This window comes from Mobula hypostoma, chromosome 3 (assembly GCF_963921235.1).
Source record: "Mobula hypostoma chromosome 3, sMobHyp1.1, whole genome shotgun sequence".
Lineage (NCBI taxonomy): Eukaryota > Metazoa > Chordata > Chondrichthyes > Myliobatiformes > Myliobatidae > Mobula > Mobula hypostoma.
Genome location: NC_086099.1, coordinates 9137218 through 9159180, shown reverse-complemented (window position 1 = coordinate 9159180; position 21963 = coordinate 9137218). Strand labels below are relative to the sequence as shown.

At 42.5% G+C, this 21963-nt stretch overlaps 1 protein-coding gene across 3 annotated transcripts in view; it reads right to left on the bottom strand.

Annotated features, from left to right (window-relative positions):
• dcc (DCC netrin 1 receptor) overlaps positions 1 to 21963 on the bottom strand; it is a 1425388-nt gene that overhangs the window by 353923 nt on the left and 1049502 nt on the right. For all 3 annotated transcript variants that reach the window (XM_063042623.1, XM_063042621.1, XM_063042622.1), the window contains exon 9: positions 18879 to 19033. In XM_063042623.1, the coding sequence (XP_062898693.1) occupies positions 18879 to 19033 (155 nt within the window). The remainder of the gene's footprint in view (positions 1 to 18878; positions 19034 to 21963) is intronic.

Genomic DNA, 21963 nt, shown 5'->3' with positions numbered 1-21963 from the left:
CTTTTGGATAGCATATTTACAAGACAGGTGACCCCAGCCATTATCAAGACTCTTTAGAGATTGTCTGCCTGGTGTTAGTGGTCACATAACCAGGTCTTGTGATATGCACCTGTTGCTTGTACAACAATCGACCAGCTGCTCCCATGGCTTCACATAACCCTAATCAGGGATTAAGAAGGTGCTACACCTTGCCCAAGGCTGACCTACAGGCTAGCAGAGGGAAGGAGAACCTTATATCTCCTTTGGTAGAAATGTACCTCCACTCTGCCACCCTAAAACCCTGTACCATTCAGGAATATTTAGATCAGGAAACCAACGTTTGTAATTGAAACTTGAGAATTCTTTCCTCTTTCGTTGACAATCAGTACCAGGGTAGAGAGAGCCACTTAGTCCACTATAGGAAACATTTTCTCCACATCCACTCTAGGCCTTTCATAGATTTCAATGAGATCACCCTCATTCTTCTAAGCCCTAGCGAGTAAACCATAACACCACAAGAACGTTAGACTATAACGTTTAGGAGAAGAATTAGGCCGTTAAGCCCATCGAGTCTGCTCCATTGTCCCATCAAATTTGATTTATTAATCCTCTCAACCCCATTTTTCTGTCTTCTCCTCGTAACCTTTGAAACTCTGACTAATTAAGAACATATCAACCTCTGCCATAAATTTACCCAATTACTTACCTACACAGAAAAATGAAGCAACATAAGAGAGAGATGAGGGCAGGTTGAAGTAGGCGGGGAGGGTGATGGGGTGGGGGGGTACAGAAAGAAACAGAGGAAAGAGAAAGCAGCACAGGAATTGTGGGTTTCCTGAAAATGGGGAATTTAATGTTCATGGTATTGCATACAGTACTGTAATTTGTCTTTCCAAATAACACTTAACACTCAATACTACTGAACTAATACAAAGCTAAGTACTCTTATTTGTTTCCCAACCACCTTCCTTTTTTAACCAATGTGCAGTATTGTGTACAGGTCTTAGGCTGCTTAGCCACATATAGGTGCCGAAGACTTTTGCACAGTACTGTAACTGGCAATAAGAGGGGCTGAGTCACACTGATTATTAGTCAAATGGCAACAGTTTTTGAAGTGCAACAGTGGACGCTACAGTAGTGTGGAAGTCAGCACGTCTCTATCACAATTCAGGGCATTCCGCAGTTCACAGTTCAATTATGGTGCCCTCTGTAAGGAGATTGTATGTCCGCATGGGTTTTCACCGGATGCTTTGATTTCCTCCCACAGTCCAAAGACGTAACGGTTAGTGGGTTATTTGCCCCGCAGTTAGGCAAGGGTTAAATAGGTGGGTTGCTGGGCAGCACTGCCTTTTGGGCCAGAAGGGCCAGTTCCACACTGTATCTCTAAATAAACAAAATAAAATAAATCTAGCTGCATGATTGGGTCAATAGATTACTGACTCCTGCACCTGCAGACTGCAGTGTGGACGTCAGGACTACACAGGAAGGTCAGACAATGGTGCTGACAGCAGGTCAGAGTTTAAACACCCTCAGCTGGCGTATTGTTCGGTGCAATGACCCTTTGTCTCTAAACCAAGGAAAAACTGGCCTGTGTGTTCTGTCCCATTAAAATGGGGATTCCTGAAACAGAATGATAAATGCGCTGTCTGGATGGTGGAGGGACAAATACGATAGAGGCATTTAAGCGGCTCTCTGACAGGCACACAAACGTGCAGGAAACACAAGGATATGGGCATTGTGTAGGCAGAGGGCATTACTCTGATTGTGCATTTGATTAGTAATGTAATTAGGTCAGTGGAACTTTGTGAACCGTAGGGGCTCTTCATAGAACAGAAAACATAGAAAAGAGCAGCACAGTATAAGCTCTTTGGTCCACAATGTCGTGCCAACCTTTACATCTACTCCAAGATCAATTTATCAATGTCACAGGTACCAAAATACAGTGTAAAGTTCATCTTGTGTACTGTTCATACAGATCAAACCACTACACAGTGCACTGAGCAACAAAAAAAGTAAAACAATAGCAATGCAGAATAACAGAGGAGGGAGGGAGAAGATGGCGGCACGACACAGCGCACGCGGCCGTTCCGAATGATATCGATATGTGTAACTAGAGGTGCCGTGCACAATCCTGATTTGATGGAGACAGCCATGAGAAGCGCAGAGGAACGTCTGGAGTAACTTCTGAAATGCCCGCTTCGCTGCCGCTGCTACTGTGCGATCGAGAATCTCCGGAGACGAAGGCCTCAAATCCTCGGTTTTGCCTGTTGCCTGTTGCCGGGGCCGGGGTCGAAGCGCTCGGCAGAGATGGTGCTCGGTGCTCGGTGTCGGGAGGTGGTCGAAGGCTCGGAGTTTTCGGACAGACTCGGAGTCGGACTGTGGTCGGATGCTTCCGGGATGCTGCATCGGCAAGTTGGCGGCGCTGGGGGTTCACCGTCTGTGTGAGATGATGGGACTTTCAAGAGACTTTGAGACTTTTACTGTGCCCATGGTCTGTTCTTATCAAATTACGGTATTGCTTTGCACTGTTGTAACTATATGTTATAATTACGTGGTTTTTGTTAGTTTTTAAGTCGGTTTGTCATGTGTTTTCATGATATCATTCTGGAAAAACATTGTATCATTTCTTAATGCATGCATTACTAAATGACAATAAAAGGGGACTGCGTGTCCTCATAATCATAATTTAAAAGTTACCAAGAAGTACAGTGCAGGTATAATGAGTGATGAGTGCATAGAACGCACTACCAGGTTAGTGTAATGTTGTTACTGCACCACTCACCCGGGTTCAACTTCCGCTGTTGTCTGTAAGCAGATGGCATATTGTACATTTCTCCGTCACCACGTGGGAGCTCTTCGAGAGGCACAGTCTCAAGGAGGTGACATCCATTATTAAGGACACTCACTATCCACGGCACACCCTCTGCTTATTCCTACCATGATGGAGGCTCATGTCACGGTTTCTCTGTACCACATTGAGATTGTTGGAGCAGATCATTTAATTCTCAGATTAGAATGTTTAGTTATTATTTTCTTTGCAGTTTAACAATTAATTGTCTGTTTGTATTTTATATAATTAATTTTATACATATTACTGTTTAGCATATTTCCTAGCAGTCACCGATATATACAAATGTCGAGTGTCCCCAGGGATTACATTTGCAAGATTCTGGAAAGCTCTGGAAACTTCTCTGGTGCTGCATTATTTGAATGGGGGGCTCAGATTGACGGAATGTTTCTTATCCATGTGTATAAATGGAGATGACCACAAGGCAGTGCCATCTTCTTCTTTTGTCTTTTGCCTCTCCCTCTCTTTATTACTAGACCTCGATTACTGTCTGTTTTCAACTTTTATTTGTTCTATTAATGCTTAATAAAATGATTGTGAAGTAATAAGTTTTATACCTTTTTCCTGACTTCTGAAAGAACCTCCGATTAAAAACACTGCAATCCAGCAAGATGACCGGAAAATGAAATACAATGTTGGAAAGTGTATGGTCATGCACTTTGGAGGAAGAAATAAACAGGCAGACTATTATTTAGATGGGGAGAGAATTCAAAATACAGAGATGCAAAGGGATTTGAGAGTCCTTGTGCAGGATACCCTAAAGGTAAACCTGCAGATTGAGTCGGTTGTGAAGAAGGTGAATGCAATATTGGCATTCATTTCTAAAGTTATAGAATATAAGAGCAGGGATGTGATGTTGAGGCTCTATAGTGCACTCTTGAGATCACACTTGGAGTATTGTGTGCAGTTTTGGGCTTCTTAGTTTAGAAAGAATGTACTGACATTGAAGAGAGTTCAGAGAAGATTCACAAGAATGATTCCAGGAATGAAAGGGTTATTGTATGAAGAACATCTGGCAGCTCTTGAGCTGTATTCCCTGGAGTTCAGGAGAATGAGGGAGGATCTCATAGAAATATTCTGAATGTTCAAAGGCCTGAACAGATTAGATATGGCAAAGATATGTAACTGGGTGACAATCGGATCTTATTCAGTATCGTTAAAAGTGTACTTAGGCATCCATCCGGGTAATGCTAGAATAGTTGTCTGTGCCTTTAAGGGAGACGGTGATGTCAGTACGCATGTGCGGGATAGTGGGGAGACCATTTTGCTTTCTGCTGAAGATGTGGTAAGGTGTTGGAGGTGGGTTCCTCCCAGAGTGTGCTGGACGTGGTGAGGAAAGATTTCCACGAGTGAAGAAATCAACGCTGGATTGCGTGGCTTGGGCAAAGTTCCGCACCAGCCAAGATTGCCACCACCGTATTTGTACCGTATTAGTTCTGGTATTTTTATACTGCATACGCAACTCTGTCCGTACACGAGTGTGTCAGTCGAAAGATAAATTGAGATTGTAACGGCAAGAACTGGCTGTAAACTCTTTCGTTTTGTTTCGTGACCCTCTTCTGGCACTTAAACATCTAAAACAGATAAAGGAATTAAAACCTGAAAGAGTCTTTGTTGCCCTGTGCATGTACTTTTTCCCCAGGCTACAGTTATTTCCCATGATAGGGGAGTCTACGACAAGAGGGCACGACTTCAGGATTGAAGAATGTCCATTTAAAACAGAGATGTGGAGGAATTACTTTAGTCAGAGGGTTGTAAATCTGTGGAATTTGTTACCACCTCGTGAGACCAAGTCTTTGGGTGCATTTAAGGCAGAGATAGATAGGTTCTTGATTAGCTAGGGCATCAAATGGTGTGGAGAGAAGGCAGGGGAGTGGGGATAACTAGAAGAATTGGATCATTCCATGATTGAATGGCGGAGCAGACTCGATGGGCCAAATGGCCTACTTCTGCTCCTATATCTTATGGTCCTATGGACAGGAAAGCTGCCTGTGGGAGGAAACTTGATAAGAATATGAGAGAGAAGGAATGGTGGGTTTCACTGAGGAAGAATATGAGAGGAGAATACAACCCATCATGCTTCTATGCTGTATGTTCTACAGTAATGAGCAAAATATATGTAACATGTATAGTGCCTAAGACTTTTACACAATACCATGTTTGTCGAGAGTCAAGTGATGCAGGACGGGTGTGGGGTGTGCAGAGGAGTTACAGGAGCTGGGGGTGGCACCAGTGCAGACACACCCAGCCCTGAGACACCAGGCAAGGTGATTTCATTCTGAACAATTCGTTTATTGATCGTTTACAGAATGTCTCTCTGGTGCTTCCCACTCCCTCCCATCTCCCTTCCCCTTTTCCCAACCATGATTTCCCCTCTCCCTGCCCCCTTCCCACTCTCAGTCCACAATAGAAACCCATATCAGAATCAAGTTTATCATCACTCACATACATCTTGAAATTTGCTTATTTTTGTAGCAGCAGTACAGTGCAATACATAAAATTACTACAGTACTGTGCAAAAGTCTTAGGCACCCTTGTTATATCTATCTATAGATAGATACAGATTTCCCAACCTGTAGTGTCAGAAAAACAACTCAGTAAATTCTGAAGGATTGGGCATGCAAGTAATCAACTCAAATCAAGACAGCAAGAGAAATAGATTTAAGTCTGATCACACGTATAAATTTTCAATAAGACTTTCGTTTGACGCTTGTCACAATTTCTCTAGAGCACGTTGTTAATATTACTAGAAAGGTTAATTTCCAGCAACATGTACTTTATACAAGGCAGTTTGTATTGGATGTTAATAATGTTGCCAGCTAGAATTGTAATGAGCGTTGAAAATATTGGACCCTGCTGTACAGGCAAACAGAATTACGTATGAATTAATAGAATCCTTTCTGCCCACTGCTATGGTAATACACTCTTCCCAAAAGTGTAAAATTTATAATTATAAGTAGGATTTACAATCCCCAATCTCATTACATCCAAACTTAACCTACAGGACAGCCAACCCCACTACAAATCCCAAAACGGCAGCAAAATTTTACATTTTGAGAAGATGAGAAAGCTCTGGGCTAAACTGCAGATGATCCTTTTAGACTCTTTTTGCACAAGACATATTAAATGACACTTATTAAACTCTTTCCAAAGTGATTTTAATAAGTATTAGATTTTTCTTTGTAATGTTAACATCTTCATCCTGCTCAAATCAACATTTTAAATACATTAGCACAAATTAAGTTAAATCCTATCATTGTAAAACATAATCCTAAAGTGCATTTTTTTGGAACAGGAGAACTATTAATTTTACTTTTAAAAAATCTGAATTCTAGATTTCATTGTTTCAATGCTTCATAGATGGAATTTTCTCTGAATTTACAATCCTGAGATCCTTTTTTTTAAAACAATAGAGTTTTTAAAGACAAGGAAGGCTATCAAAGCTTGCAGCAGAACCCGGACCAGCTGGAAAAATGGGCTGAAAATAGCAGATGGTATTTAATGCAGATGAGAGTGAGGTGCTGTACTTTTGGAGGAACAACCAGACTCAGAATTACACGGTGAACAATAGGGTACTGAGGAGTGTGGCAGAATAGAGGGATCTGGGAATACAGATCCTTGAAAGTGGTGTCATAGTTAGGGTGGTAAAAGGAACTATTGACACATTGGCTCTCATAAACCAAAGTATTGAGTACAGGAGTTCGGTATGTTATGTTGAGGTTGTATAAGACATTGTTGAGGCCAAATTGGGAATATTGTGTGCAGTTCTGGTCACCTACCTACAGGAAGGATATCAATAAGATTGAAAGAGTACAGAGAAAATTTACTAGGATTTTGCTGGGACTTCAGGACCCAAGACATAGGGAAAAGTTGAACAATTAAGGTCTTTATTCCCTTCGAGTGTTGGAGAATGAGGGGTGATCTTATAGTTGTATACAAAATTATGAGGGGTATGAAAAATTATAGGGGTATGAGGGGTAGAGATAAGGTAAATGCAAGCATGCATGCAGGTTTTTTTATCCCCTTGAAGTTGGGTGAGACTAGAACCAGAGGTCATAGGTTAAGGGTGAAAGGTGAAATATCGAAGAGGAACCTGAGGGGGAATTTGTTTACTCAGAGGGTGGCACAAGTATGGAACAAGTTGCTGGCAGAAGTGGTGCATGCGGGTTCGACTGCAACATTTAAGAGAAGTGCAGATAGGTACATGGATGGGAGGGGTATGGAGGGCTATATTCCAGGAGCGTGTGAATGGGATGAGGCCGAATCACAGTTAAGTATGAACTAGATGGACCGAAGGGCCTGTTTCTGTGCTGTATTGCTCTATGATTCGATGATTCTATGGCTCTATGACTATGACAGCAGAGCAATACACTGCATAATAACCTGGGCTTCATAAAATATTTACAGTTTCAAATTAAAATACAATTTTTTTATTATCAACAAACAATTTCAAGCCCAATGGACCTGCTATTCCTGGAAATTTCCCATTGTGCCACGGATACCCTGACTTTGATCTCCAATGACACCTGAGCATAGACATAATCCTGGAAGAGAGGCCGGCGGTTGGCTCTGGGGGACTGCATGCCACCTGGACCCACCGTGGCCAGGCTCAAGAGCAAACTGACCAGGACAATCCCCTGGGGCCCACCCGCCTCTGAACCAGATGACCTCCTTCTTCACTTCTGAACTTTTGGACCATTAAAACACCAGGATCCAATAACGTTTAGGGACCACCAGGCCAGCTGGGGCGGGGAGGTTAGTCTGAGAGTTTACAGCTTGCTTTAATAAGATTATTGCTTTTCTTTCTGGCACTTAAACAGAGTGCAATTCAAGATCATTGTCATTCAACCACAGACATATATACAGTTAAACTGGGGCCAAGCTGCAAAACACAGTACATACAGTCACACACAGAACGTATAGTTATGGCCCAGCACATACAGACACAAAATAATATTTGCATGTCCCTGAGTGACGTGGCCTGGAGATTGACAGGTTGACATAAAGTGTGAGGTGCATGGTTATGTAAGACAGTATAATGTTACTGGCGCAGTTGCAATAAAACAAGCAGTCATACAGTACTGTGCAAAAGTCTTAGGCACATAGATAGCGCCAGGGTGTTGCAGACTTTTGCACAGTACTGTACTAACTTTATGTATTGCACTGGACAGATATGGGTCTCTGTTGTGGACTGAGGATGGAAAGGGGTCAGGGAGAGAGGAATCATGGTTGCGGAGAGAGGAGGAAGCTGAAGGCACCAGAGAGACATTCTGTAATGACCAATAAATCAATTATTTGGAAGCAAATGACCTTGCCTGGTATCTCAGGGATGGGTGTGACTGCACCCGTGCCACCCCCCTGCCCTGGTACCCCTCCTCTGCCACCTGTCCAACAGCCCTCTTGCAGAGCTCCACTCTCACCATTCCCAACATCTTTTGCTCCCACCAGATTTACAAACTTGCTCTTTGCTCCAAGATGGCAAATACAATGGTGTAAAACCTTAAGCACCCTCGCTATACATATGCACCTAATACATCGGCAAAGTACTCTATGATATGTGAAGCAGCAGCAATAAAAGAGGAAGAGTAATGACTGCAGGATGAGAGTGTGTCTGAGAGTAGGGGAGTTGGATGTGGGTGATGGCAGGGCATTCCGACAGGGTGTGCATCTGTGTTGCTGGCAGTTTGATTCATCTTCGTTTGTACATAGGCTAATTTATCTAACAGGAAGCAAATTGTTCTTCTATTTGATGCCAACTTTGAAATGGTACAGCAAAGATGGTAGCATGGTAATAAAGTGTAACCAGAACTAGAGGAACAGCCCTTTCCAAGTATGATTTTACTTGTTTAAACTGAAACCACTTTTCCTCCTGATCATTTTGACCATAAGACAGAGCAGGATTAGGCCATTCAGCAAATTGATTCCTTTCCGCCATCCAGTCACGGTTGATTTATTTTCTCTCCTAGACCACAGGCTACAAGACACAGGGGCAGAATTAGGCCATTTGGCCCATCGAGTCTGCTCCACCATTCAATCATGGCTGATCCTTTTTCCCCTTCCTCAGCCCCACTCCCTGGTCTTCTCCCTTTAACCTTTGATGCCATGGCCAATCAAGAACCTATCAATCTCCACCTAAAATACACCCAACGACCTGGCCTCCACAGCTGCCTGCGTTAACAAATTATACAAATTCACCACCTTCTGGCTAAAGAAATTTCTCTGCGTCTCTGCTTTAAATGGACGCCCCTCTAACCTGAGGGTGTGCCCTCTTGTCCTAGACTCTCCCACCATAGCAAACATCCTTTCCACATCTACACATTTACACATCTAGGCCTTTCAATATTCAAAAGATTTCAATGAAATCGCCCCCTCATCCTTCTAAATGCCAGTGAGTACAAGCCCACAGATATCAAATGTTCCTCATATGATAACCCTTTCATTCCCAGAATCACCTTGTGAACCTCCTCTGAACCCTCTCCAATGCCAGCACATCTTTTCTCAGATAAGGAGACCAAAATGTTCACAATACTCCAGTTGAGGGCTCACCAGTAGCTTATAAAGCCTTACGATATTCAGTGACTTGAAAATTTTCTTGTACCCATCTCCTGACTTGTGCTTTTCAATAACCTTTTTGTGGAGTTGCTTGGAGTGTTCTTTTGTCTTCATGATGTAGTTTTTGCCAGAATATTGACTCACCAGCAGTTGGACCTTCCAGATACAGGTGTATTTTTTACCACAGCACTTGAAACACCTTGACTACACACAAGTGCTTTCCATTTAATTAATGATGTGACTTCTAAAACCAAATCAGTGATGTTTGGTGTGTCATATTAAAGAAGGGTAAATAATTACGCAATCAATTATTTTGTGTTTCATATTTGTAAATAATTTAGACCCCTTTGTTGAGATCTTTATTCACTTTGACACGAAAGAGTCTTTTTCTGTTGATGTGTGTTGAAAAAGACAAATTAAATCCACTGTGATTCAATGTTGTAAAACAATAAAACATGAAAACTTCAAATGGGGGTGGGTGAATACTTTTCATAGGCACCACAGGAGCAGAATTAGGCCATTTGTCCCATCGCCTCTGCCCCACAATGTCATCATGGCTGATCCATTTTCCCCCTCAGGGCCAATCTTCCCCTTATCCTTGTATCCCTCCATGTCCGGACTAATCAACAATTTCTTAACCTCTTCCTTAAACATACCCAGTGACTTGGCCACCACAGCTGCTTGTGGCAATGAATTCCACAGGATTCACCACTCTCTGGCTAAAAAAAAATCCCTCTTCATCTCTATTCTGAGGCTGTGTCCTCTGGTCTTAGACTCTCCCACCATTGGAAACACCCTCTCCACATGCACTCTATCAAGGCCTTTCAAAATCTGATAGGTTTCAATGAGGTCACCCCTCATTCTTCTGAAGTCTAGTGAATAGAGACCCAGAGCCATCAAACTCTCTTCATAGCTTTTAAATACTGGAATCACTTTTTCAAACCTCACTTCAGAGTCCCTCTATTCAGAGGCTGTGTCCTCTATCAAAAATTTAAATAATAAACAGGATTTAAAGTCCTGATGAAGAGTCTCAGCCCAAAACATTGACTATTTATTCCTCTCTCCCATAGATGCTGCCTGACCTGCTGAGATCCTCAAGCATTTTGTTGCTCTGGATTTCCAGCATTTGCAGAGTCTTTTGTGTGCCATATATGCAGACTTGCTAACCGATTTCTGAATCCACTGACATTTTCCAGTCAATGAATTGAATAGGATGCCAACTGCATTCTCTACGTGAGGTCCAGTGGCAGAGGATGTTCAGAAGATCCCATGGAGATTTCCCTGTGGAAACCTGCTCAGTCACTCAATGGAGCCTCTTAATTCAGTACAAGTTTCACCGAAGTAAGCCAAGGTATGAGTAAGATGACAGTTTCAACAGGCAGCACAAGCAAGTGATGCATTTAGAGTCATAGAGTCATACAACACTACAGCTTCAGCTCATCTAGTCCATGACAAACTATTCATCTAACTAGTCCCATCGACCTCCGCCTATATTATAGCCCTCCACACTCCATATCCATGTACTTCTCTTTAATATTGAAATTTTACCCAAATCCACCACCTCCACTGCCATGGACTCCTTCTGAAGGGTCTCGGCCCAAACGTCAACTGTTTACTCTTTTGCACAGATGCTGCCTGGCCTGTTGAGTTCCTCCAGAATTTTGCGCGTGTTGCTTAGATTTCCAGCATCTGCAGATTTTCTCTTGTTTATGGCAGCTCGTTCCACATTCTCTCCACCCTTGGAGTGAAGAAGATCGCCCTCATGTTCCCCTTGAACATTTCACCTTTCACCCTTAACCCATGACCTCTAGTTCTGGTGCCATCCAACCTCAGTGATACAAGAACTAGAGCCTGTTTGCATTTCTCCTACCTGAAACCCTCATAATTTTGTATACCTCTATCTAATCTCCTCTCATTCTCCTGCACTCCAGGGAATAAATTTCTAATCTATTCAACCTTTCCCTATAACTCAGGTGCTCAAATCAAGGCAATATCCATGTAAATTTTCTCTGCACTCTTTCAATCTTATTGATATCTTTCCTGTAGGTAGGTAACTATGTGGGCACGTGGTCAAGTGGTTAAGGTTTTGGACTAGCGACCTGAAGGTCATGAGTTCAAGCCCCAGCCAAGGCAACATGTGTCCTTGACGAAAGGCACTTAATCACACATTGCTCTGCGAGGACACTGGTGCCAAGCTGTATGGGTCCTTCCCTTGGACAACGTTGGTGTCGTGGAGAGGGGAGACTTGCAGCATGGGCAACTGCTGGTCTTCCATACAACCTTGCCCAGGCCTGCGCCCTGGAGAGTGAAGACTTTCCAGGCGCAGATCCATGGTCTCGCAAGGCTAACGGATGCCTTAAAAAAAAGGTAGGTAACTAAAACTGTACACAATACTCCAAGTTAGGCCTCACCAACTTTTTTTATAACTTCAGCATGGCATCCCAACTCCTGTACTCAATACTTTGATTTATGAAGGCCAATGTCCTAAACACTCTCTTTTTGATCTTATATACCTGTGACATTACTTTCAAAGAATTATGAATCTGTATTCCCAGATCCCTCTGTTCTAACATAATCCACAGTTCCCTACTGTATTTCACTGTAGGTTTTGATGCTTTGATGCACATGTGACAAATAAAGCTAATCTTTATCTTTAGGGTTATAAAATCATGAAGGGAAAAGATAAGGTGGGTGGTCCCAATCTTACTCCCATTGTAGGCGAGAATAAAACTATAAAAGTTGGAATCAAGATGTCGTAGCGATTAGCGTGACGCTACTACGGTGCCTTGGTTCTTCAGGTTGTCATAGCCGGGGATGGTAGTGGGGATAAGCTCCCTATAAAGTTCTCCAACAGCCTCTGACAACCAAGTCCAGCTTTTGTCCTTCACGTGTGGCTTAGCTACTAGCCCCGGCAGAAGTGTTTCTACTGACAAGAGAAGGGGCAAAGGCGGACTACTGGCACCTCAAAACCAGTTGCTTTGGGCAGGTGGGGCTCGACAGCCTTGGATGGCAGCCCGTCTAGGAGAAGGAAAACTCTGATTTTAAACCTCTGCTGCCTTGCAGCCATACCAGCCCATGGGAAAGGCTTTGGGAGGAAACCCCGAGGAAGAAATCTGGAGCCGGGGTCCCTAAGGCAGTTTGATGTTGTTTACAACTTTACTCCGACAATCTCTGCGATGACACTGGTGCCAAGCTGTGTCAGTGCTTGCACTTCCTTTGGACTACATCAGTGATGTGGAGGGGGGGAACCCACTGCATGGGCAACAGCTGGTTCTTCAAATCTTCCCGCCCAGGCTTGTGCCCTAGAGAGGAGACAGTCTACCAGATGCACCAGCCCATGATCCCCTGCGACTGATGGCTGCTTACTACTACTACAGTGCCAAAGATCACCAAATGATGGTTCAATTACCACTGCTGCATGTAAGGAGTTTGTGAGGTAGTGTTCACGGGTTCAGTGCCCATTCAGAAATCAGAGGACAGCATAGCGAATTTGGGCTGAAGGGCGAGTTTCTGTGCTGTATAACTCCATAGCTACAAGAGGGGTCAAACACAAGTAACCAATGTGACAAGAAGTGGAAAGTTATTATTTCTTTATTTTATATTCCTGTCCCTTTAAACCAAGAATGGTTTCTGCTGTCATGTTCTGTAATGGTTAGATAACGTCTGATAACATCTTATTGAAAAGACAACATTTCGCAAAGTTACTTCATGTGGAATACAGAGAATAAACTGAGGTAATCAGATTGAAATTTCATTATCTTTCTCTGAAAACTAGATCCTCTTATCATCCAGATACTTCATGGTGAACGTTTTAATCTCTCGATACAAAACATTCATAGACATTTGTATTTCTATACTTCAGATGATTACTTTGAAAAAGAGGATCTGTATATAAGCTTTTAAATTGATTAAAGCAATGGTCACTGTGGTTACTTTTACATACTTCCATACGGATCACTGATATCTACTGGTAATCCTCCCAGCATCTATAGGCAATCACTTTCACAGAACACACCATTCAAATGGATTACAGTCTCATGCAGAGACTTGGTATGTGAACTTACACTACACAGAATAACATAATTACGCTATAGGGAATTGCAAGGATATCATAATCAATAGGATTTCTGTACAATAGGACTTTTATATTGGGCATCCAAATGTACGGTATAAGAGTTACAACAATAAAAAAATTAATTTCTATTCAGCCAAAAAACCAGGATATTTGATAAAGTCCTGATTAGGATGATATTTTTCAGCATGGTTCAACACAAGAAAAAATCAGATTTCTGTTTGGCTTTTCAGCAAAGATTCCTCAACTTCATGTTTATAAATGTTTCATAACATGTAAAACCCAGATGGACAGATTGAAAATGGAAAGCGGAACTTCATTTGACAAGATGTGCACTTCAAGCTAATTCTGAGATTCCTTGGACACAACAATATATTCAGAATCAGAATCAAGTTTATAGTCACTGACATATGTTGTGAAATCTATTCTTTTGGGTCGGCAGTGCAGTACAACCAGAGGCTGTTCAACAAAGGGGATAAACTACACTCACTTCCTCATCCATTGAGATGCTCCCACAATCAAATATCTCATTGTAAGGACTCTTTATCTTGTTATTTCATGTTCCCGTTATTGATCGCTATTTACTTACATTTGCATTTGCACAAGTTGTTGTCTTCTGCACTCCAGTTGGTCTTTTGTAGATCTTGTTTTAGTTACTATTCCACAGAATTGCTGAGTATACCCACAGGAAAATGAATCTCAGGGTATGTACAGTGACATATACGTACTTCGATAATAAATTTACTTTGCTCTTTGAACACAGTACAAGTTATGGGAAGAAGGCAAGAGAATGGGGCTGAGAAAGATAATAAATTAGCTATGATAGAATAGCAAAGCAGACTCGATGGGCCAAATAGCCTAATCTTGCTCCTACGTCTTATGGTCTTGTGGTCTTATGGAAGTGAGATCTAAAGGAAATACTAACTCCTGCTTTTATTTTTTTTATTTTCTTAAAGGGGCAGAAGATACAAAAGGACATACGATCATGTTCAAGGACAGCTTCTATCCCACTGTAAATAGACACTTAAAAACACAGAAAAACTACAGCACAATACAGGCCCTTCGGCCCACAAAGCTGTGCTGAGCATGTCCCTACCTTAGAACTACCTAGGCTTACCCATGGCCCTCTATTTTTCTAAGCTCCATGTATCCATCCAGAAGTCTCTTAAAAGACCCTATCGTTTCCGCCTCCACCACTGCCACTGGCAGCCCATTCCACGCACTCACCACTCTCTGCATAAAAAACTTACTCCTGACGGCTCCTCTGTACCTACTTCCAAGCACCTTAAAACTATGCCCTCTTGTGCTAGCCATTTCAGCCCTGGGAAAAAGCCTCTGACTATCCACACGATCAATGTCTCTCATTTTCTTATACAACTCTATCAGGTCACCTCTCATCCTCCGTCGCTCCAAGGAGAAAAGGCCAAGTTAATTCTCATAAGGCATGCTCTCCAATCCAGGCAACATCCTTGTAAATCTCCTCTGCACCCCTTATATGGTTTCTACATCCTTCCTGTAGTGAGGTGACCAAAACTGATCACAGTACTCCAAGTGGGGTCTGACCAAGGTCCTATATAGCTGCAACATTACCTCTTGGCTCTTAAACTCAATCCCACGATTGATGAAGGCCAATGCACCATATGCCTTCTCAACCACAGAGTCAATCTACGTAGCAGCTTTGAGTGTCCGATGGACTCTGACCCCAAAATCCCTCTGATCCTCCACTGCCAAGAGTCTTGCCATTAATGCTATATTCCACTATCATATTTGTCCTACCAAAATGAAGCACCTCACACTTATCTGGGTTGAACTCCATCTGCCACTGCTCAGCCCAGTTTCGCATCCTATCAATGTCCTGCTGTAACCTTTGACAGCCCTTCACACTATCCATTACACCCCCAAGCTTTCTGTCATCAGCAAATTTACTAACCCATTCCTCCACTTCCTCATCCAGGTCATTTCTGAAAATCACAAAGAGTAGGGTTCCCAGAACAGATCCCTGAGGATTTTTTGAGGATGTAACTAGTAGAGTGGATAGGGGTCACCAGCCTCCATGCAGAATATGACCTGTCTACAACCACTCTTTGCCTTCTGTAGGCAAGCCAGTTCTGGATTCACAAAGCAATGTCCCCTTGCAACCCATGCCTCCTTACTTTCTCAATAAGCCTGGCATGGGGTACCTTATCAAATGCCTTGCTGAAATCCATATAGAAACATAGAAACATAGAAAATAGGTGCAGGAGTAGGCCATTCGGCCCTTCGAGCCTGCACCGCCATTTATTATGATCATGGCTGATCATCCAACTCAGAAACCCGCCTCAGCCTTCCCTCCATACCCCCTGACCCCCGTAGCCACAAGGGCCATATCTAACTCCCTCTTAAATATAGCCAATGAACTGGCCTCAACTGTTTCCTGTGGCAGAGAATTCCACAGATTCACCACTCTCTGTGTGAAGAAGTTTTTCCTAATCTCGGTCCTAAAAGGCTTCCCCTCTATTCTCAAACTGTGGCCCCTCGTTCTGGACTTCCCCAACATCGGGAACAATCTTCCTGCATCTAGCCTGTCCAATCCCTTTAGGATCTTATACGTTTCAATCAGATCCCCCCTCAATCTTCTAAATTCCAACGAGTACAAGCCCAGTTCATCCAGTCTTTCTTCATATGAAAGTCCTGCCATCCCAGGAATCAATCTGGTGAACCTTCTTTGTACTCCCTCTATGGCAAGGATGTCTTTCCTCAGATTAGGGGACCAAAAACTGCACACAATACTCCAAGTGTGGTCTCACCAAGGCCTTGTACAACTGCAGTAGTACCTCCCTGCTCCTGTACTTGAATCCTCTCGCTATAAATGCCAGCATACCATTCGCCTTTTTCACCGCCTGCTGTACCTGCATGCCCACTTTCAATGACTGGTGTATAATGACACCCAGGTCTCGTTGCATCTCCCCTTTTCCTAATCGGCCACCATTCAGATAATAATCTGTTTTCCTATTTTTGCCACCAAAGTGGATAACTTCACATTTATCCACATTAAATTGCATCTGCCATGAATTTGCCCACTCACCCAACCTATCCAAGTCACCCTGCATCCTCTTAGCATCCTCCTCACAGCTAACATTGCCACCCAGCTTCATGTCATCCGCAAACTTGGAGATGCTGCATTTAATTCCCTCATCCAAGTCATTAATATATATTGTAAACAACTGGGGTCCCAGCCTTGCGGTACCCCACTAGTCACCGCCTGCCATTCTGAGAAGGTCCCGTTTATTCCCATTCTTTGCTTCCTGTCTGCTAACCAATTCTCCACCCACACCAATACCTTACCCCCAATACCGTGTGCTTTAAGTTTGCACACTAATCTCTTGTGTGGGACCTCGTCAAAAGCCTTTTGAAAATCCAAATATACCACATCCACTGGTTCTCCCCTATCCACTCTACTAGTTACATCCTCAAAAAATTCTATGAGATTCATCAGACATGATTTTCCTTTCACAAATCCATGCTGACTTTGTCCGATCATTTCACCGCTTTCCAAATGTGCTGTTATCACATCCTTGATAACTGACTCCAGCAGTTTCCCCACCACCGACGTTAGGCTAACCGGTCTGTAAATCCCCGGTTTCTCTCTCCCTCCTTTTTTAAAAATTGGAGTTACATTAGCCACCCTCCAATCCTCAGGAACTAGTCCAGAATCTAACGAGTTTTGAAAAATTATCACGAATGCATCCACTATTTCTTGGGCTACTTCCTTAAGCACTCTAGGATGCAGACCATCTGGCCCTGGGGATTTATCTGCCTTCAATCCCTTCAATTTACCTAACACCACTTCCCTACTAACATGTATTTCGCTCAGTTCCTCCATCTCACTGGACCCTCTGTCCCCTACTATTTCTGGAAGATTATTTATGTCCTCCTTAGTGAAGACAGAACCAAAGTAATTATTCAATTGGTCTGCCATGTCCTTGCTCCCCATAATCAATTCACCTGTTTCTGTCTGCAGGGGACCTACATTTGTCTTTACCAGTCTTTTCCTTTTTACATATCTATAAAAGCTTTTACAGTCCGTTTTTATGTTCCCTGCCAGTTTTCTCTCATAATCTTTTTTCCCTTTCCTAATTAAGCCCTTTGTCCTCCTCTGCTGAACTCTGAATTTCTCCCAGTCCTCAGGTGAGCCACTTTCTCTGACTAATTTGTATGCTTCTTCTTTGGAATTGATACTATCCCTAATTTCTCTTGTCAGCCACGGGTGCACTACCTTCCTTGATTTATTCTTTTGCCAAACTGGGATGAACAATTGTTGTAGTTCATCCATGCAACCTTGAAATGCTTGCCATTGCATATGCACTACATCTACTGCTCTTCCTTCATGAATGTGTTTGAATGGACCTCTTCCACAATAAGATGCATTTTGGCCTCCCATCTGTGTGTTTGGGTTTCAGTCATACCGCTGTCTGTAAGGGGTTTGCACACTCTCCCCGTGACCATGTGAGTTTCTTTGAGATGCTCTGGTTTCCTCCTGCATTCCAAAGTATGGGTTAGGGTAGTAAGTGGTGGGCATGCTATGTTACATGGAGACACCTGTGGACTATTTGCAGCGTATCTCGGACTGTGTTTGTCATTGACACGAACAACACATTTCAATGTATATTTGACAAATAAACTCAATGTTACATTGATCTGACAATCTACCTCATTCCGATCTTGCAGCCTTCCTGCCACCAAGGACGTAGATACAGAAAGTGCTGGGAAAGGGCCAGTAACATCACGAAGGATCCCACCCACCCTGCTCATGGACTGTTCGTCTCACTCCCATCAGGGAGGAGGCCGCGTAGCATCCACGCCAGGATCAGCAGACTCAAAAACAGTTACTTTCCCCGAGCAGTAAGGTTGATCAACACCTCCACCCACTAACCCACCCCTCCACACCCCCAACCACCACTACTTTATCACTTCCTGCCAGCCACCTTATGTACAGAGACTCCTGTGCCTAGCATTATTTTATGTCAATCTATATATGTAAGCTATCTTATGTATTTACATTTATTAAGTCTTTAATATCGTGTTCTTTACCTTATTGTGTTTAATTTGTGCTGCATCGGATCCAGAATAACAATTATTTTAATCTCCTTTGCACTTGTGTACTGGAAATTATATTAAATAATCTTCAATCTTTATCATTTACTTACACTCAGTGTTGTTTTTCTGTAGTTGTTACACTTTATTCTGCATTGTTGTTGTTTTACCTTGTTCCACCTCAATACACTGTGTGAACAGTGGCAAGACAGGCTTTTCACTCACTGCATCGTGGTTCGTGCGACTGTAATAACAAAACTGTTACCAATTTTGACCTGAGTTCTGTAAAGTACCAAGCATATAACTCAGCTTTATCAGGTTTTGAGAGAGTTTACAACTGTCTCCTTTACTTACGTTCAGGCTGAGTAGCAACTTTAATTGATTGTGAACTCTGCCCCGGTCCAAAATCATTGTAGGCTACGATCCGAAATGCATATGTTTCTTCTGGCTTCAAATTCCCAACAGTAAGCTGCAAGTCTCCATACTGTGAAGTGTTTAAAGCACGCTCCCTGAATTCAAGAAAAGAAAGAGTGAAACTCTGCTGCTGAATATTGAAATCTCCCATCAGGGAGGAGGCTACGTAGTATCCACACCGAGACCACCAGATTCAAAAACGGTAACCTTCCCCAAGTAGTCAACAGCTTCACCCACTAACTCACCTCTCCACAATCCCAACCACCACTACTTCATCATTTCCTGACAGTCACCTTATGTACAGTCTTGTACTTAGTGTGTCTTTATGGACATACATTCAATGTACATAAGCAACCTTATGTATTTATACAGTATTGTAAAAAGTCTTAGGCACACGTATAAGTAGCTAGGGTGCCTAGGACTTTTGTACTATGCTGCAGAAATTTTATGTATTGCACTGTACTGCTGCCGCAAGAAATCAAATTTCCTGACAAATGTGAGTGATGATAACCTGATTCTGATATGGGTCTCTATCATGGACTGATAGGGAAGGGGGCAGGAAGAGAGAAATCATAGTTGGGAAAAAGGGAAGGGAGAGGAGGGTGTGGGAAGCAACAGAGAGACATTCTTTAACGATCAATAAACCATTTATTTAGAATCAAATGACCTTGCTTGGTGTCTCTGGGTTGGGTGTGTCTGCACCTGCGCCACCCCCTGCCCCTTGCACTCCTTCTCTGCCACCTGTCCCATACCCCTACCGTGGCACTCCACCCTCACTATTCCTAATATCTTCTGCTCCCGACCAGATTTACAAATTCGCTCTCCGCTCCTTGTTAACAAGTACAGTACTGAGTAAAAGTGTTTGGCACCCCAGCTGTGTATATATGCTCAAGACTTTGCACAGTATTGTCTATAATAAGTTTTTTATTATTATTGTGGTCTTTATCTCTTTGAGTGTTTTTTGTGTTACATTGGATACAGAAAAACAATTATTTAGTTCTGCATTCCACTTGTGTACAGGAAATGATATTAAACAATTTGAACAACACACATCAAAGTTGCTGGTGAACGCAGCAGGCCAGGCAGCATCTGTAGGAAGAGGTGCAGTCGACGTTTCAGGCCGAGACCCTTAACTAATTTGAATCTTGAATCTCAATACACACCATGGAAATAAGACACACTAATGTCTCCATGTAATATTTCACAACGTCTGATTAGACAGACAACTCTGAACAGCAAGGAAAGAATCAAAGCTTGTACATAGTCGCATGAGATATCCTTTAAGATCTATGTAATAGCTTTCGGATCTTTGTCAGCAGCAGTTTAACTGAATCAGTGGTAATCATGTTCTGTTGTGTTAAAATGATGTACTAGCCTTCCCCACTGAGTACTTTTAAGCACCCCTGGGTATCTCTATTTCCTCCAGGCAATATTCAATACTCTTTATCCTCACTATACCTCAGCCGTGAAAATCTCAATTGACATGTCTGTATCTGTTCTTAAAGGGGATGAAGAGAAATACAATATTAGACACTCAAAAATTAATAGAGACAATAGAAATAATGGAAAGGAAAATTAATAAATGAATTAAACATAAGGGCAACACATAAAAAAAATGCTGAAGGAACTCGGCAGGTTAGACATCAGCAATGGAGAGGAACTACATTTAGGGCCGAGACCCTTCTTCAGGACTGGAATGGGAGGGGGAAGATGCCTGAATGAAACGGTAGGGAGAGAGGGAAGGAGGACTAGACAGAACAGGAGTTCCCAAACTTTTTTTTTATGCCATGGACCGGTACCATTAAAGCAAGGGGTCAATGGACCTCAGGTTGGGGTCTCCTGAGCTGGAAGCTGATAGGTGAAGCCAGGTGGGTGCAAAGGTTAAAGAGCTGGACAGGAAGGAATCTGATAGGAGAGGAAAGTGGACCATAGGAGAAGGGGAAGGAGGAGGGGACCCAGGGGGAGATGATAAGCAGGTGAGCGGAAGAGGTAGTAGACCAGAGTGGGGAATGGAAGAGGGAAGGGGAAGGGGAAAAGATAAAAATGAGAAAAAAAACTATTACTTTAAGGCGAAGTGTCTCAAACACTTATGGAGAGGAATGAACAGTCAACGTTTTGGGCTGAAACCCTTCATCAGGGTCTTGGGCCGAAACAGCAACAGTTCATTCCTCTCCGTAGATGCTGCCTCATCTCCCAAGTTCCTTCAGAGTTTTATATTGGCTCCTACAGACAATAAAGGCTTCTAAAATTATTAAAAAAATGAGAAATTCCAAATGCTCAAAATCAAACTCAAAGTGACCTAGAAATTCATCTCAGCCCTAAACTTGTTACATAGAGGTATCGTTGTGTTTACTAGTCTATAACTACAAATGAGACCCTGGGAGTGGAGATAGAACCAAGCCGGAACTCAAATTAAATGTTCATTCAATAAAACCACGTAGCCAAGATCAACAGAACAACCACAGCACAATTATTTTAATGGTTATGAAGAACATTTGAGATATTGACAGGAACAATAAGCAATCAGGGAAAGCCAGCCTGGCATTGGTTGACAGCTGACCAACAGGCATTGGTTGTTTTCAAGATTCCAGATTGTTAAATATCGTTTCCAGTACACAAGTGTAAAAAAGAACAAAATAATTGTGCCTTCAGAACCGATGTAGCACGAAAGAAACACAATAAAATAAAGACTATAATAATAATAATAAAAAAAATAAATATATAAGACAGTTTATATACATAAATTGTTTTTATGTACATAAAAGGCACAGGAGTGTCTGTACATAAGAAGACTGACAGGAAATGATAAAGGAGTGCTGGTCGGGGGTGTGGAGGGGTGGGTTAGTGGGTGGAGGTGTTGATCAGCCTTACTGCTTGGGGAAAGTAACTGTTTTTGAGTCTGGTGGTCCTAACAGGCATCACACAGAAAAGAACTACATGGGAACATCTCTCATCTGGCACTATGATAAACAAGCCTTGATCACTGAAATGCCAAATGACTGTTTACTTCTGGCTTTTTCTGTGT